This window comes from Aythya ferina, assembly GCF_964211825.1.
Source record: "Aythya ferina genome assembly, chromosome: 12".
NCBI classification, from domain to species: Eukaryota; Metazoa; Chordata; class Aves; order Anseriformes; family Anatidae; genus Aythya; species Aythya ferina.
The window spans coordinates 2,679,503-2,696,976 of NC_140308.1; the positions used below are offsets into that span (position 1 = coordinate 2,679,503).

Genomic DNA, 17,474 nt, shown 5'->3' on the forward strand with positions numbered 1-17,474 from the left:
CCAAACCCCCTGACCCCGGTGCCCCCTGACCCTGGTGACCCCGGCCACATTTCCCCCTTTATAACCCACGACAGCAGCCCCGGCGGCGGCTGCAGTTCCACGACAGCGAGCGGGATCGGGACGGGGATCGCAACTTCGCTCGCTATCGCGACCTCGCCCGCTATCGCGACTTCGCCCGCTGTCGCGACAGGGATCGCGACAGCCCGGCTCCGTCTCCCGGGCGCCGCCCCGCCGCGCCGCGCTGATTTCCCGGAAAGGCGCGCGCTTCACAGAAAGCGGCGCGAGATCCCGCGCGCGCTCCCACTGGGCGGCTCCCCATTGGGCGAGGGGCGAGGCAGCGCGGCCGCCCATTGGCTGAGAGGAGAAGGGGCGGGGCTAGGCGGCGGGCGCGCCCTGCGGGGGGCTATAAGGGCGCGCCGGCGCGCCCGGGTGCGGATAGCGCGCAGCGGGGCGGCGGCAGGTATGGGGCGGGGGTGTTTATGGGACCGTTTGGGGGCTTTAACGGGGGTTTTGGGGCGTGGGGGGGTGAGGGGAGGGGGTTCGTAGGGTGGCACAAAAATGGGGGTTTTAGGGGAGTGGGGGTGTAAGGGGATGGGGGGTTTTGGGGTTGCACCGGGATGGGGGTTTTAGGGTCGTGGGGTGCAAGGGATTGGAGTTTTAGGGTTGTAGGGGTGCACGGGAAAGGGAGTTTTAGGGTTGCATGGGGATAGGAGTTTAAGGGTCGCGGGGGTGTATGGGGAAGGAAGGTTTAGGGTTTAGGGTCATGGGGTGCATGGGGAAGGGAGTCTTAGGGTCGTAGGGGATGGGGCTTTTAAGGTCGTGGGGTGCAAAGGAGTGGAGTCTTAGGGTTGTGGGGGCGTATGGGAAAGGGAGTTTTAGGATTGTGGGGGTACATGGAGAAGGAAGGTCTGGGGTCATGGGGGTGCATGGAGAAGGGAATTTTAGGGTTCTAGAGGTGTACAGGGGTGGGAGCCTTCGGGGATGGGAGCTTTAAGGTCGTGGGACTTATGGGGAATGTGAGCTTTAGGGTTGTGGGGAGTGCAGGGGATGGGAGTTCAGTGTCACAGGGGTGCACAGGGAAGGGACCTTTAGGGTCATGGGTCTGCGTGGGGATGGGAGTTTTAGGGCTACAAGGGGGTGCAGGAAATAGGGTTATGGGGGTTTTAGGGTGCTGGGGGTGCAGGAAATAAGGTTTTAGGGTGCCGGGCAGCAGTCCTGATGCTGAGAAGTTCCGAGGTCCTGGGCAGCGCTGCCCCTGTTGCTCTGGGACGGGGAGGGTTTGGGTGGGGGCTGTTTGGTGGCCCCAGCCCCATGTGGAGGGGAGGCAGAGCCTGGCCTCTGCTGGTGCTGGGAGTGGGGTTTTTTGAAAACGGGCTGAATTTGGGCCCTGTGTCACCGAGCGTCTCAGAGGGGGGCTGTGTGTGCCCCCAGGGATGGGGTCCTGAGGGTGCTTTGGGGTGCGTGGCTCTGCTGTGACCCCCTAAGAGCAGGGGCTGCGCTGCGTGTCTGTGCCTTGTGGGGTGGCTGTGATGGAGAGGGGACAGGAGGTGGTGGCATTCGGCTGCTGTGAACCCCTGGGGAAGCAGGGACCGGGTCCCCATGCTGGGAACACCCAGGTCTTATCCCCCAAAACCCACCCGGACAGGACGGGTCCGGCGCTGGGCTGCTGGAGCTTTCTCACGGGTGCTGGGCCAGGTTTTTTCTGCTAAAAAGGAGCCGAGAGCAGCGAGGCTGACCCGAAGCGAGGCCACTTCACCCCCCCCGGGTCCGTCAGCACGGCCGCTGGTCCTGGCTGCGAGAGGATGTGGTCGCACAGCCCCGCTCCCTGCGGTGACCCCGGCTGCTACCTGCGCCTGTGGCCGGTCCCCAGCCAGCGGGGCTGTTCTCACGCTGGCTGATGCCTTCAGTCTCACTTTTATTTTAATTTTTTTGCCCCTCGTTATGGCGGAGAGGGCTGCCAGCCTGTGCGGTGTCCCTCGGTTAGGTGGTGGCACAGCCCAGGGCTTGAATTCCCAGCTGTGGGGTTCGGATGTGACCCATCTGTAGCCAAAAAGGGGAGTTACGGTGCTGTGCTCAGGGCTTTGCTTGGAAGCTGGAGGAAGGGTTTGGAGCAAATCGAGGAGAATTCCTCTAAAATCGCCTCTTTTCCATCACAAAAAGAGAGGTTTTAGGTACAGACAGGCACAGGGGAGCTGCTGGGAGCTGTGTCCCCGCAGGCAGTGCTGTTCCAGCCGTGGGAGCGCAGTGGGGCTGCTGTAACCCCAATTGCCTTTTTCCTTTTCATTTCCCTGCTTGGAAATATCGCAGCCCCCTGGCTCTCCAGGGTTATCGCCGCTCAGGTGCGGGACTGCTCGTCCTAATTAAATGCAGCAATTAAGACCTGTCTGAGAGCCCAGCTGCTGCTCGAGCTGGCAGGGGGGTGCAGGGAGGCTGCGCTTGCGGGACGGACGGACAGATGTCCCCCTGGGATGGACAGCCAGACGTTTTTCCCCCCCTCTGACGGGGCTCCCACCTCTCGCCCAGGATGTGCGACCGTAACGGCGGCCGGCGGCTGCGGCAGTGGCTGATCGAGCAGATCGACAGCGATCTCTACCCGGGGCTCATCTGGGAGAGCGAGGAGAAGAGCATGTTCCGCATCCCCTGGAAGCACGCCGGGAAGCAGGACTACAACCAGGAGGTGGATGCCTCCATCTTCAAGGTAGGGCCTGCCCCAAGCTTCTCACCGGCTTCCTTCTGAAAAGACTGGATTGACTTTTTTTTTTAAAAAAAAAAAAAAAAAAAAAAGCCTTTGAGGGAAAGAAGGAAGGAAATCCCGTCTTTTTCCCCAAAATGTGAAGTTCCTCCTCTCCGGCAAAACTGGAGAATTCGGTCTTGAACTAAAATGGACTGAGAAAGTCAGGGTCTTCCCCAGGAATTCCCATCCTTCTGTCCCCATTTCCATCCGTTGCTGTATCTGTCCTGACGAGTTGTCTTTTGGGGCACCACCCTCAGTGCCAAGCGCAGGAGCAGTGGGATATGAGGCTGGCGGGGCTGTGCTGAATTCAGCCACCTGAAAAAATAGAGTATGGGGAAAAAAAAATCAATATAGGTAGCTCTGTACATATTTGTGTGCTTTAATAGATAATATTTCATCATCTCCAGTAGTAAAATGAGCTCTCCCACCTCTCATGAAAGCACAGCTGGCGTCCTGATCTTCAAAAGAAACCAGCTGTCAGGTATTAGCCAGCAGCTGGAAATGGGTTATTTTGCTGTGGGTTTGGGTATTATTAAGAATATCACAAGTTTGGATGCGCATCCTCGCATCGGTCAGCACAGAGGCGAAGTTGCACGCTTCAATCTTGGCTCTGAAGCTGGGTGTAAAGGGTGTGGGGCCAAATCTGGGGCCTGTAGCTTGGTGTGTGGCTGGCACAGACGGGGAGCATGACAGTATTGAAGTTTTTTGGGGTTTTTACATCCATGTGAGGTGCATTTCCCACCAACAGATGTGCCTGAGCCAGGCTGCAGCCCCAACAAAATGCTCGCTGCAGCCCCAGCGCATTCACCCCTTGGACCAAGAGGGTTTGCAGAGCTTGCACGGAGGGTTATTTTTCTATTTTTGCTGTTTTTTAGGCTTGGGCTGTTTTCAAAGGAAAGTTCAAAGAAGGCGACAAAGCGGAGCCGGCCACCTGGAAGACGCGGCTGCGCTGCGCCTTGAACAAGAGCCCCGACTTCGAGGAGGTGACGGACAGGTCCCAGCTGGACATCTCCGAGCCCTACAAGGTTTATAGGATCGTCCCGGAGGAGGAGCAGAAATGTGAGTGCCCTGAGGAGGGCACGGGGCCAGGGGCAGCCCTGGCTGGGGCTGACCTACATCTGAGCGGTGCTTGTGGGGCTGACCCCATAACTTGGGGACGTGCCCCGTGTCCTTTTTTGGGGCTGGGAGGTGGGGAAGGAGCTGCTGGGCTGGCAGGGAGCGAGGGTGGGATTTCCCCTTGCTTAGAAAACAGGGAATAACTGGAGCATCGCGTGAGCTGCCAGGCTGTGACACTCTAGGGACAAACCTGAATCCTTTTTCTGCTCTGGGGGATGCTTGAGCCCACAACCCTTTGTCCTCCTGCCCCCCACCCTGGCAGGGAGCTAACTAAATCCCTTTTCTTGGCACTGCTGAGAGTAACAGCAGCTCAGCAGAGCAGTCGCTGGTGAGGCGCAGGTCACGCTAAGCACATCTCTGCTTGTGGTCAGGCGTGCGTGCGCTTTTCCTTTTTTCTTGCAAGTTTTCACTTAAGAAAAAAAAAAATCATCTTGCAGGAAGCCTGCCTCTAGCATCTCCTCTCCTTCGTGTTCACACGGGGCCCGTATGCAAATGGTGCTGCAGGTTCCCACCGGCAGCGGGGCTTGGGGGGGAAAAAAGAGAAGCAGCAGCAGCAGCCCCGGTCTCTGGGGTGCTCCAAAAACCCCCTCTCCTGTGCTCGAGCTCCCAGCCGAATTTGCTTGGCCTCGCTTGTAGTCGCCGTGTGCCGGTGCTGTTTGTCATGAGCTGGTTTTTGGCCCCGAAACGCAGCTGCTGGGGGTGCGCTGGGTCGCTGCGGTTCTCGGTTTCGTAACTTTCGCGGGGTGAAGGGTTTCCAAAAGCTGGTGGTGTGGCGAGCTGCGGGTGGGTGCCCTGCCTGCAGCCCTGCCCTTCTCCACAGGCAAAAGCGGTGTCGTGACCGGGAGCGGCCTGGCCGATGTCATGGACATGGACTGCAGCCCCTCTGCCATCGATGACCTCATGAAGGAGGTGAGCCCTGAGCACGGGGACGGGTCTGAGGTTAAACATCCGAAGATTTTGGGAGCTTGGCGTGTGTTCTCGTGGCTGTGCTCATTTGTCCGAGGTCTCAGCGCGTGTTTTCCGCGTGCAGTTGGGTTGTGCGGACACTCGCTGGGGGCTGCGGGCTTCTCGTGCCTCTGTTCCCCTTCTCAGAGACTCTCAGGGTATTGTTTGGGTGTACAGCCTGGGGAATCCTGCTCTATTCCTACCCAAAAAGCGTTCACGAGTCTCTCTGCGTCCTTGCTTTGCCTCTTTGGGTGGGATCCAGCATTGGGTGCTGGGATCCCGTCCCTGGTTGATCTGATGGGTTTCCTATCCTCTGCCAGCCCCCCTGCGTGGACGAGTACCTGGGCATCATCAAGAGAAGCCCCTCGCCCCCCCAGGAGACCTGCAGAAACCCGCCGATCCCAGACTGGTGGGTGCAGCAGCCCAACCCCAGTAAGTAGCTGGTGGCACTGGGGGCGTTTAATGGGACCCAGCTCTTTGTCCAGGGCGGTGACTGCAGCGAGGGGTGGTGCAGGCTCCCCCGGGGCACCACTTGTTTCATGAATGTGTTCCTTAAAAATGCTGGAAGTGCTAACTGGGAGCACTGCTGTGGCACCCAACAGTGCAGCATTCCCTGCACGATTTTAAGTTCAGTGTTTTTGGAGTCTTTTCTGGCTTGTTGGGAGGGGAAAGCTTGGGGGTGGCAGCTGGGGATTGGGGTTTGGGAAAGGATGGAGCTCCTGGAAGGAGCTGGGCATTTCTGACATCTCTGCTCTCTCTGCCCACAGCTCTGCCCCTGATGAACGGGTACACTGGCTACGAGCAGCAGCATTCAGGTGAGGCAGCTCCCATTCCCCTGCGTGTTTCTGGGCTCTGGCCATCACGCTCCTCTTTGGGGCTTGGTCTTGCTCATGTATGTGTGTGCCATGGCACAAGGCTGGTCTGGTGATACTCCCTGCATTGCTGGAGTGTCCTGCAGGGTCAGCATGCTAAGCATGACATTATCCCCTGCAGTGGGATAAAAGGGTTTGGGAACTGGAGCTCTCGCCTGCTTCCAGGCTGAGTGCTGGAGGTGTCCTCCAACAAATAAGAGGTCTCCTCCAGACTCTCCCAGGGGAATTCTTGCCGCTCCCTGGGGATTTGGGCCCTGCAGCAGAGAGCAGGGAGGGTTTGGCCGCTCCTCCTGACGGGCTGCGTGCCCGCCCTTCCCCTCCAGGCTACTCCCAGATGGTGATCAACTTCTTCTACGGAGGGAAGCTGGTGGGCCACATCACCACCTCGTACCCTGAGGGCTGCAGGATCTCGCTCAGTCAGCCCTCGGGCCCCAGTGAGAAGCTCTACGCCCCCGATGCCCTGGAGCACGTGAGGTTCCCCTCGGCCGAGGCCATCCAGAATGACCGCCAGAAGCAGATCACCAAGAAGCTCTTCGGGCACCTGGAGCGGGGGGTCCTGCTGCACAGCAACAAGCAGGGCATCTTCATCAAGAGGCTGTGCCAGGGCAGGGTCTTCTGGAGCGGCAACACCATGCTGTACAAGGACAGGCCCAACAAACTGGACCGGGACGAGGTGGTGAAGATTTTTGACACCAACTTGTTCTTCAGAGGTTTGTAGGAGCGTTCCCTTCCATCTTCAACTTCTCTAGGGGTTGTTTTTCTCAGGTGGTCTTTCCTTTTGGAGCACTTTGGGGTTATGACTGGCCATCACCGAGTGGTCTGAGTTACTAACCGATCATATAGGGTCTGGGAAGGAATAATTAATTGTGGTGGTGTGTAGCAAACACCTGGCTGCTCTTGAGCAGGCCCTCAGTGTTGTGCTGGGGCAGGGTGCGAGGTCCCCAGGCTCGCGGTGTCTGACCGTGCTCCTGTCCCGGCAGACCTGCAGCAGTACTACAACAACCAGGGCCGCTACCCGGACAGCAGGGTCACGCTGTGCTTCGGAGAGGAGTTCCCTGATCCCACGCTGAGGTGTAAGCTCATCCTTGTCCAGGTATGGTGGCTGCCCATCCAAGCCCTGCTCCTGACCCTGGCACTGAATTTTTCCTCCTTGCTTTCTCCTGTAAGGCTCTAGCTTCCATCCCTGGGAGGCACAAATATTGCTTGTTGGACCCCTTAATCTGGCTAGATCCCATCTGCAAGCACAGCCTCCACATAGCACGCACCTCATAGATCTCCTAGTGGCTTAGAAAAGCTGTTTTCTGCCACTTTTCTGTTTCTTTTCTTTGCTCTGCTGCTTCTTCCTGCTACTGCCTCTTGGTGTTGGGATCTCTGCTCTCTCCTGTGGGGAAATAAATCCCTGGAGTGGCTGTATTAAGTGATACACACTTCACTTGAAGTAGTTGAAGTAGGGCTAGGAGCCCAGAGGCAATTCCCGGGGTATTTCTGGCATCCACACCCAGCACAGCACCCCTCAGGCCTTCAAGGTGCTTGCACCAAGGACACGAGACCGGGGCATGGAGGGTGTGGGGTGGGCACTGCAGCAAGCAGAGACCCCACTGAGTGTCTGCGAGGCCCTGGAGGGGATTTGTAAGCTCAGGACTCAGCCCTGCTCCTCTATGCCCAACTTTCTGACCTCTTGTGTAGCGCACACACCTGAGGCAGTGTGTGTGGGGATGTCACCCAGCCCATTTATCCTCCCCCATTATAGAGGACCACCAGTGACATGTGCTAGGGGTGCTTAGGATGAGGTGGCTTGTGGAATTCGGGCCTGGTTGGACGTGGCCACAGCTCCTCCGCTCTGTGCTGTCACCGCGGTGGGTGGCAGCAGGACGCCTCCAGGGAGGTTCCTCTTCCTCCATCCTCCTCACGGCTCCCTTCTGGCCTAGGTGGAGCAGCTGTTCCTCAGGCAGGTGGTGGAGGACGCGGAGAAGGCCTACAGCAGCAGCAGCAGCCCGCTGGTCCCCGCGGCCAACGAGACGCAGCATGAGCAGGTGTACAGGATCTTCCAGGACATCTGCGGCCCCCACCAGCGGCCCCTCTTCAGAGAAAACCAGCAGATCGCCGCGTGAGCCGCCTCCTCCGCCGGTGTCAGTGGTCTGGGTCGCTCCAGGCCGGTTTGGTCCCATTACTGCCCCCAATTCCCCTTTTTTTGGCATGTTGGTTCGTGTTCTTTGCTGTTCTCAGTCCGGAGTCTGTGTAAGCAGAGCGGTAAAAATTGCCAGGAGAAACTCAGCTGAATGCCCAGCGGTGGTGCTGGGGGCTCTTCACTGATCACAAAAGCTTTTGTACCAGATGTGACAGTCCCTGTGTCACTGCAGCTAGCAGACCTGGAGCTCACAGCTCTAACAACCTGCCCCAGCCATCTGCCACCTGGACCTTGCACAGTATAGCGTTTTGGAAGGAGAAAACTCTTGGAAAAGCCTTAAAATTCTCAAATGTAGTAAGTTCTTCCCCAAAATCAACCCCTCCCTGCCTCTGCCAAAGTGTTTGCAGTCCTGCTGAAGGCTGTGGTATGGTATGCCTTCTGAGGTGTACCTCAAATTCTTGTTTGTTTTTGCCATGAGGTTTATATTTTTATCTGTAATATTGAAGTATTTTTGAGATTTGGAAAGCAATGCAGAGATTATATATGTAAATGTTGAATATAAGAATGTAGAAATCCTTAATTTTCCTAACCAAAGATGGGAGTTTATACCAGTCTTTTTATTTTAAAGATTGCAGCATAGTGTTCGTAGGTTGGCTTCACCCTCCCCAGTGCACGTGTCGGTCTCTCCCAAGTGTGACCAGGCAGCAGCATCCATGTGGAAATCCTCATTAACACGCTTTGTGTGCCCAGCGCCGGGGAGCTGCTTGGGCACGGGGCTTGTGCCTTGCAGCTGCTGCAAACCAGGACCGTGCATGTGTATGTGCTACGAGGCTGCGTATTTATTTTATGCCTAAACTTTTGTGAAATGTTTTTGTAATTTTATCTGCCTGCGATTAAAGTGCTATATTTTGTATTTCTCTTGTGACGTGTTTTGGCTGTTGCAATGAGTGGGGTGGCAAATCTCTGATGGGCAAGAACAAATTGGAGACATCCAAACCTTCCTTGTGGTGTGGGGTCTGTCATTCTGTCACCTCCCTCCTGCTCTGTAGCTTCAGCTGTGGGGCAGGGGAGGAACAAGCCAAAACCTTATAAAGGAAGGAAGAAAGGGGCCCCACTTGTAGAGCCATCATTCAAGGGAGCATGAAGATGTGTCCCTGCCCATCTTTGCAGCACTGAGCTGGGTGCTCACAGATCTGGCCCTTGATGCTCTGAGGTGATGGGAAGGGGGTGGTCACTTGTGGTCCTGCTCCTTATTGCCTGCAGGAACCCTCCCCAGTGTCCCTCAATCCACCTTTCTCATGAGGGATCTGGTCTATTTGAGGGTGGTGGTGGATGTCTGGGGGCAGAAAGGGTCCGTCAATGAAGTCCACGTTGTCGGAAAGGTGGCTGAGTATGCACCATCACCTGCCTTTCTTACAAGCCTGCTTTTTAGGCACTAACACAAGAAGCACTGGACCTTGTTTGGTCTGGGTCCTGTTCCCCCACTGAACACCAACACACTGTGATGTGCTCAGGGTCAGCCCTGCCAAGGTTTTTTGAAAAAACAAACACCCTATTCATCAGTCTCCAGATCCAGGCAGCTGGAGACTGAGTCCCTTGGAATGGGCAGAGGAGATGAATGCAAAGCTCTCCCCTCTGCTTGGGTACTAAAGCAGATCAACCCCTATTCGTTCTGATTTGATTTATTTTATTTTTATTCATGATAGAGACTTTCACAAGCATAAATGTGGGCATGGCACAGCTATGGTGACCTCCCTGTTCTTCATGGGGTGTATTGACCAAGGCTCCCCTCTGTGCCAGGTTGTTCTGGCTGCAGGGTTTCTATCTGTTTTTTTGGGGGGTAAATAACAGTCTTCCATAAAATAATTAATTGCTCAGCTCTCATGGGACTTGCAGCTGACTGTTGCATCCTTCCCAGCTGAGCAGCTACAGCCTGTCTCTGTTCTGTCCCAATGAGCAGCTTACCCTGCAGCTCCCCAAAAGTGCTCCAAGATGACAGACCCAGCTGAAGTGTGGTTGAGTTAGGGTTGAGGGACGGCCCTACATCCCATGGTGTCCTGGGGTGTGAGCCCTTTGGCAGTCTGTCCTGCCAGGCCATGTGGGGTGGGTATTTACACTACACGTTGGCTAAATTGTGCACCGGACCCCCGTGTTGGGGGGATGCTCGTGGTCCTCTCTGCCCTTGTGCACATCCCTTGCAGGCATTACAGTCTGTAGCTTTGGTGCCTGTGAGGAGAGGGCTGCAGACCGAGATTTCTGAGGATGCACCAGTATCCCCAGTGCAAGGAATTCCCCAGCTCCTGGTCCTGGTACAGCTTTGGATTATGGGATGCTTGGTCATGGAGGTGGGTGGTGGGGGACAGCACCACCAGCATGCACACCCCAAGTCTTTCTTTGCTGCTTGGGGCCATCGTGGTGTCTCCCTCGGTGTTTAATCCCATTTCAGTCCTCAGAGCTCACCAGCCCAGGGATCAGCACGTTAGCACATAACATGGTTTCGCTGCCACCCACACCAAGCTGACAAAAACACGAGGAAGAGGGGCAGCCTTTCCCCTTTTCTGGCAATCTCTTCAGACCAACGAGTCCACCCCACATTGCTCGTCCCTTCCCCGGGGAAAATTTCCCCCTGGTGCACGAGGAAGCCTCCTCTCTGCAGGCAAGGTGCTGGAGGGGGAGGCGGGCAGGGGGCAGTGGGAGCGAGGTGCCTGCTCAGCTGCGATGGAACAACACGTGCCCACTTGTGAAACACATGATGGGCCGCAGGCTTGAACACCAAAACACCACTTGCGGTTTCCCCAGCTGTCCTGGAGCAGGTCCTTCCTCAGAAACCACCATATTGTGCTCGCCTGGAGCCACCTGCTATGTATTCAGGGCTCTTTCAATTTCCACCCCAAGACCGCGGAGGAGCGGCGGGGAGCAGCAGCACCTTTATCTGGAGCTGGTTGTGCAGTTTTTTTTTTATTTTTAGTGTTACCAAAGTGCCTCAGAGCCTGGGGTGCGGTTTGGGACCGCCGCTGCCTCTCGCTCCGTAAAACCCGCAGCACAGCTCCCACCCCAAACGGCTGCCAGGCCACGAGGAGACAAGGGGGGGACGTGGAAGGACTGGGGAGGACACTGTGGGATGGGGGCAGATGGCAGAGGAGGGTTGTAAGGGTAACACGGGGGGCTCCGTGATTGCATGCGGGGTCCCCTTGCTCCTGAGGGCTTTGTGGTGGTGTTGGGTTTGTGCTTAACGCCTGCCCCAAGCGGACATCCCTGGCTCTGTCCTCCTCTGAAATCCATCCCAGGAGAAGCACCCGAGGCTGGTGCTCAGCCATGGGCATAGGACCAGGTGCTGCAGCAGGTGGGAGCAGGTTCCCAGACACCTGCGCCACATCGCACGAAGGGATTCTAGACTATCAGTGGCATCTCTACAAGCCCAGAGTAATTTCTGCCCCCAAACAGGGCTTAAATCCCAGACCAGGTTGTTATTAACAGGGTGTGCCTCAGCCTTAGGAAGGAAAAGGCTTTTTCCAGGCTGTTCCCAGCACCCTGTCGGGGAGCAGGTGCTGGTGGTGGCACCGACCCGCAGGCACATCCCAGCCCGATGAGCCCGATGAGCCGCTCACTGCAGCTGCGCCGAATCTCAGTGGTTTGGGGCTCAAATACTTTCGTTGGTTTCTGTTCACTTGGGTTCTTCTCCATGCATGGCCTCACTGAAGTGAAACCTCGGCGCCTTGGGTTGGCTCTTCGTCATCAATGGCTCGTCCACAGCAAGTCCCCAGCTGAATGTCCGTGGAGGAAGGCTGCCCTGGCTGGGCAGGAGATGCACAACCAAGTGTGGTTGGGAACGAGCAGTGGCCAGAAGAGAAGGGTGGACCAAGGCAGAGAATGCAGGGGAATTGTTTATCGACTCCTTCTCTAAGGTCTTCCAACATAATGACAGCTATCCATAGGATAGACCAGAGTGCTTTGATTTCTGGGTCCTGAGAAAGACCTGATTAGCATTTCAAGCCCTCACCTGCTGTTGGAGTGTTGCATGGGTTCAAAGCCAGCCATGCTGTTGAGCTATGCCAGCCTGGAAGGCTTTTCTGCCACCGGGAATCATTTTCCTTGGGAGCAAAATGAGCCTGGCCCTATCCTGCAGTGTTACCAGTCTCATTCCTTAATGCTGGGTGTGGTGTTCCCATAGATTCCCATAACTTGCTGTGTAACAAACACCAAAAGGACCACTGCCCACGTCTTCAGAAGCACAATTCAGTGTCTGTGAGTCGAACCAGCTTCTGTCCATCCCTACTGCAGGCTCGAGATGCCAGCTCCGTGGGCCGAGCTCTGCGCAGAGACGCGGCCACAGCTCAATGGCAGGTCCGAACTCACGGTTGAGCTGCTGAGGAACACAACACAACCCGGCTCCAGCTGCTTCCTCCAACCCACTGCTGCTCGGCGTGGGCCCCCACCGGCCCCTCTAGGCGTTAGAAAAACAGTCACTTTTTATTTCTAGACACCAGGGTTTCCAACTGGTTTGATTGCTCAACGCCCCATTTCAGCACAGCAGCGTGTCCACGAAGAGCATCTCTGGGCTCTTCCTGCGAGCGTGTTGTAATATGGGAAGCACCCTCCGTCCTGTGGTCATCGGCAGCAGGACATCTCCTCCCTGCCCGAGGGGGCTTGGCAAACCTCAGGGATGCCTTGTGAAGGGGATGACTCCCCTACTGGTGGGACTAGTCCCCTACTGGTGGGACAAGTCGCCTACTGGTGGGACGATTCCCCTACAGGCATCGCTGTTGGAGCCCAAAGATTTGGGTTTCCACCCCGTCTCAGGTGTCAAATCACAGTTGTCACAAAACCAGCCCCGTGCAGGCAATGGGAGATGTCTGAAGGCATCTCATCAGCCCTGCGCATCCCGGCTGTCCCACAGCTGGCTGAGAAGAAGGGAGAGGAGGCAATGGGAAGAGCCAAGGGCGAGGGCTGAGCCCCGGAGGCAGGCAGCAAGATGTGCTTGCGGAAAGCTGGGGCTCGCCTAGAGGTAAGGAGATCCCAAACTCCGGGCACTTGTCATTCTGACCCCATTTCTGAGGGATGACCTCTTCCTCCTGCGACTCTTTGCCGTAACGCCAGACACGAGGTCATAAAAACAGGCTCCGCCCCAGCCCCAGCGGCAAAAATACAGAGAGAAAGAGTGATGCATGTTTTGTTTTGTCAGCCCATCGGGTTTATTATGAGACCAGCCCTGTGAAACCAAAGTCCAGGCTGAAATCCCCTCCCTTCCCCCCGAGTTTGCATGTGCCTCGATGTTGTGTCCTGCTCGGGGGCTATTTCTGGTGCATGCGATTTGCTTGCAACAACACCCAGCTCAGCACCACGGCCATCCACCAGCAGTGCAAAACGCAGCCAGACAGCGCCCTGCGTCACGCCTCTCAGATACCGGGGAGCTTTTGTGGAGGAGTAACACCACGAACTTGCACTTTGGTACTCAGGAAAGTGGAAAGTTAAAGGGCATTTCGGGCTGTTGCACAGAGATCTTGGTAAAGTGGCAATTTAAAAACAAAAACTCAAAGATGGAGAAACATTTGGTTTTCTCTCTTTTTTTTTTTTATTTTATTTTATTTTTTATTTTTTTCCCCCAATGTGTGACAGCAGATGGATGTTCAGAAGTTTGTCCCAGTTCTTGCTGGCGTGGCATATGTAAATTCTCTGCTTGATGGTTTACAGGAAAAAGGCTAGGAATCCCAAACTACAAAGTGATTTTCAATTCTGAAGCAAGTAGGTTGTGGATTTCAATAGTATCAATTGCCAGCAAGTCGTGGTTCCTCCTTCTGATGATGATGAGCTTCGAAGAGACTCGTACCCCTGTAGAGCTTCTGGATCTTAATCTTATTTTTTTTATTTTTATTTTTTTTTTTCCACTGCAAAAAGTCAAGAGAAAAGGTGCTGGAGGAGTCCTATGCTGGTTTTGCTGCAAGACTGAGCATTGCTGAGCCAAATTGCGATCTCTGATTCTTGGGATAAACTGTCTTGTGCCTGGATGCTGGGGGAGAGCAGAGGGCAGCGGTCATCCCCCTTGTGCTGGAGAGCAAACTTGTGCTCCTGGCAGCTGCGGTGTGCCACACAGATGCCTGCAGGGTTATTGTATTTGGGCAGGGAGAGGTGTGTGGGGCAATTCCTATAACCCAGCTGGAGGGCGAGGTCAGCTCCAAACAGCAGTCGCCCGGCAGCCTCCAGCTGTAATCTGGGATCGTGTCCAGCTCTTAGCTTATTAATACCGTCTCCAGCTCTGAAACTGGAGCTGTAATTCAGTAATGATCTATTTGCTCGCTGCAGCCATAAAGGAAACGTGCATTTCCTGGACATCAGACACCTCGGTGCACTCGAGCCAGGTCCCCATCCACGCTATGCCCTTCTCTCCTGGACCTCTCTCATCCCCAGCATCTCAATTCCCTGCCCAACCTTAGGAGCCCCTCAGGACAAAACCATGAGCTTCATTCTCAATCCACCCTGGGACCTGAAACCGCCGGAGGTCCTCGGCGAGGTTCCTACCAAAATCAACGTTTCCCCATTTTTGCAGAGCGATGCTGGATGGCGGGGGGAGCCCCTCCGGCACGGCGCTGCAGCCCCCGCTGGGAAGCAGCACGGATGTGGAAGCAGCGCTGGGGGTTCGAAACAAGTGATTCCCTCGCCTGGATCTTTCTGTTCTGTATTTCTCTCGAGCAGTAACCACTTCTCCCCGAGATAAATCTGGCTCACGGACATGTCCACCGGGGGTGGGAGGCGGTGTGTCTGCAGGTTGGTCTTCCCAGCAAGTGGGCTTAAAACATGGAAAAAAGGGTCAGCCTAGGGAATGGTGTCACCACTCTGCCTGGTTTTATTTTGGGGGGGAGGTCTCAGCATCTTCTCTGCAGAGATCCCGAATATTTGAAGGGATGGGCAAAGCCTCGAGGCTCTGCCTCCTGGGGCAGACGGCTCCCAGGTGGAGAAGGGCAGGGACAACGTGATTCCTCTTCAGGCAGTGAGGGAAAAGGCAGTGTGAAATGTTTCCTTGTGGTGTCCCCGAGTCCTGAGCAAGGGCGAGGAGAGCCAGGAGGAAGGGATCTCATGGTCGTGTTGCTGGGAAGGTGGCTGTGGGGTTCCCCACCAAGCAGGGGATCAAGAAGGGGAAGGAAAGGGGGCAACGAGGACAGATGGAGGGCAAGGCTCATCCCTGAATCAGCCGAGGAGGAGCTGGTGGAATAAATCAACAGGCAGGGGTGAACCTCTGCCACACCAAGGCCAGCCAAATGTCCTGCGCCTAGCCTCAGCCCACGCTGGATGTCTGCGAGATGAAGGGACAAGCCTGGCAGGAGAATCTTGCTGTGGTGATCCCAAAAGCTGAGGGGCAGCCTGGACCAAATGTTGTACCTATAAGGTGGTGGCTCATGACACCAGGACCTCCGGGGACTTGGCCAATGCCCTCAATGGGTTCATGGCTCTGGTGGCCATCCCCATGAGCTCCCTGGGGTGACATCCAGGAGGGGACTGTGGGCAGAGTGGAGGGAAGAGAAGGGACAGGGAATTGTTCCCGTGGGGCTGGCAATGGCACCGGTGCTCCTGGAAAAGAGGGAATCTCCTGGGTTTCTTCTGACGTGCCCAAGAGTGGCTTCAGCTCAAGGTGCTGCCTCGGTTCCTCTTTCTTGGCCGTGACAAGTGGCGGTGCTGCCTTCTCCCTGGTGGCTGTGTGGCAGGGAAGGAGGCCAGCGGCGGGCTGAGCAGGGGGAAAATGAACCTGCCGTGCCCGCTGTGCTACGGCTCTGCCCTCAGGGTGGATGTGGGAAACTCTCGGTCTTCACGAGGGACTGGAAATTCTGGGGTAATTATAACCTCGCCGTGGGTTGTGAGAAACCAAGGGGCTTTACAGGTCGCCGTGCCGGGCAGTCAAAGTCACGGTATGCAACTTCCCCAGGAGAGGCAGCGAGACACAGCGGAGCCGTGGTGTGATGGGGATGAAGGTGGCACAGGGAGGGCTCGGGGCATCGGGGGCAGCTCTGGGGGATGTGCTCCAGGGCTGCTGGGGCTGGAGGAGCCCGTCTTTTCCATTCAGCCTTTCTGGGTGAAGCTTGCTCTCCTCCAACAAAGCCAGGAGCTGGCATTGAGGGAAGTTTTGGGCAGCAGGCAGGCACCTGGCCGGGCTGTTTCGTTAGTGCCCAGCCTGCCCAGGAGCTCTTCTTTCTGCGTCCCTAAAACAGCAGCCGTTCTTTATCCTGCTCTGCATCGCTCTGAATTTCACTGCAGGGCCCCAGGGAGGGCCCTGGCCGAAGGAGAGTGGCAGCTTTTGCTTCGTTCAGAGGTTATTTCACGTTTGCTGCCAAGTGGCAGCAGCAGCACCCCGAGCTGCAGGAGGAAACTGCGCTCGGCGCTGCGCCGGCTGCCACCTCTGGTCCTGTCCCTCCTGCTCCAGAGGGCGAGGTCTGGTGGCAGGGGTGATGTGCCGCTCAGGGCAGGGATGGGTGACAGATCACAAGGGCAGGAATGAGTCAGGACATTGATTTATCCCTTTTATAAGCGTGCTGTAAATTCTTGCTTCCAGCCTGACCACCGGCGAGGCACCGAGGGGTGATCCCAGCTCTCCGGGCATCGCGCTGCGTCTGGCAGCACCGGGACCCACCCTGTGGGAGCTGCTCTGCCCTTGACCCTTGGCTGCACTGACTTGAGTACGCCTCTATTAGCTTTTCCTTGAGATTAGAAATATTTGCAAGTCAAGGTTCCTTTCTTTTCTGTGTTTTAGCCTTTTTTTCTATTATTTTTTTTTACACGTAAATCATAGAATATCCCAATTTGGAAGGGACCCACAAGGACCATCGAGTCCAACTCTTGTCTCCACTCTACATCATAACTCAGTCTTTTTTCATGGTGTACAGAGGACAGACCTGATTCTCCCCCAAACCGGTGCCTTTCCAGCTCTCGTTTTATCATCTGAAGCTGCAGGTGCGGCTATCTCAGCCGGCTCCGAAATAGCCCTCCGAAAGATGAGTGTTTAGGCTTTGGAAATCCACAAAGCTACAAAAATCCCCGGCCCCTTCCCCCCACCCCCCGGCCCCCAGAGCTGCTCTCAGTTTTGTACGTTGGCAAAAGTGGGGTTTCGCTGAAACGAGCTGCCCAAATGCCTCGGCGTCCACCTGGAGCCGCTCTCCTTTCTGCAGCTCATGATGGTTTCCTTTGGTACAGCCTTCTCGTGGACCAGACCTGGCCTTTTGGGCTCGAATTGGCCATATTTAGTCAAATCCGAGCAACGGCCTTCTGCAGAGGGATGCTGGCGCTTGTAGAGTGCCAGGCAATAGTTCTGCAAAGACTTTGAGAAAAAAGGCTTTTCCTACCCAATTCCCACTGGTTTTGGTGCCCAGCAGCTCCGAGCACTGGGCAGTTAGGGAAGTCTCACTGAGCTGAGCCTGAAGAAAACATCCACTTCCAACTGGGAATTTTGCATGCCAGTGGTGGAGATAAAAACAGATTCCAGTTAAAGACCAGATCTTCAAAAGCAAATTAAGAAATAATAATAATAATAATAAAAAAGTAGATCTGGTACAATCTGGTACACAAAACCTGTGTGCACAGGAAAGTAAAATTCACCAAATAAATGTTTTCTCTGCTTGGCTGAGCTCGTCCTGCTCCTCGCAGAGCTGGGATGAGCCACATCCATCAAGACTCGCTGCCCTGACAGCAAACCGAG

At 55.7% G+C, this 17,474-nt stretch overlaps 1 protein-coding gene across 1 annotated transcript; it reads left to right on the forward strand.

Annotated features, from left to right (window-relative positions):
• The first annotated feature begins 411 nt into the window (after positions 1–411).
• IRF8 (interferon regulatory factor 8) lies at positions 412–8,708 on the forward strand. The gene is made up of 9 exons (XM_084533219.1): positions 412–460; positions 2,524–2,698; positions 3,610–3,793; positions 4,671–4,759; positions 5,116–5,227; positions 5,563–5,610; positions 5,991–6,377; positions 6,648–6,760; positions 7,596–8,708. The coding sequence occupies exons 2-9, from the start codon at positions 2,525–2,527 to the stop codon at positions 7,776–7,778; spliced, it is 1,290 nt and encodes a 429-aa protein (XP_084389345.1). The 5' UTR covers positions 412–460; position 2,524; the 3' UTR covers positions 7,779–8,708.
• The last annotated feature ends 8,766 nt before the right edge of the window (positions 8,709–17,474 follow it).

What these genes read in the sequence shown, in the direction of transcription:
- IRF8 (XM_084533219.1), top strand. Translation starts at nt 2,525, where the DNA reads ATGTGCGACCGTAACGGCGGCCGGCGGCTGCGGCAGTGGCTGATCGAG. An exon ending in CCCGGAGGAGGAGCAGAAAT is followed by an intron (nt 3,794 to 4,670) that starts GTGAGTGCCCTG and finishes CCTTCTCCACAG; the next exon opens with GCAAAAGCGGTGTCGTGACC. An exon ending in TCGATGACCTCATGAAGGAG is followed by an intron (nt 4,760 to 5,115) that starts GTGAGCCCTGAG and finishes ATCCTCTGCCAG; the next exon opens with CCCCCCTGCGTGGACGAGTA.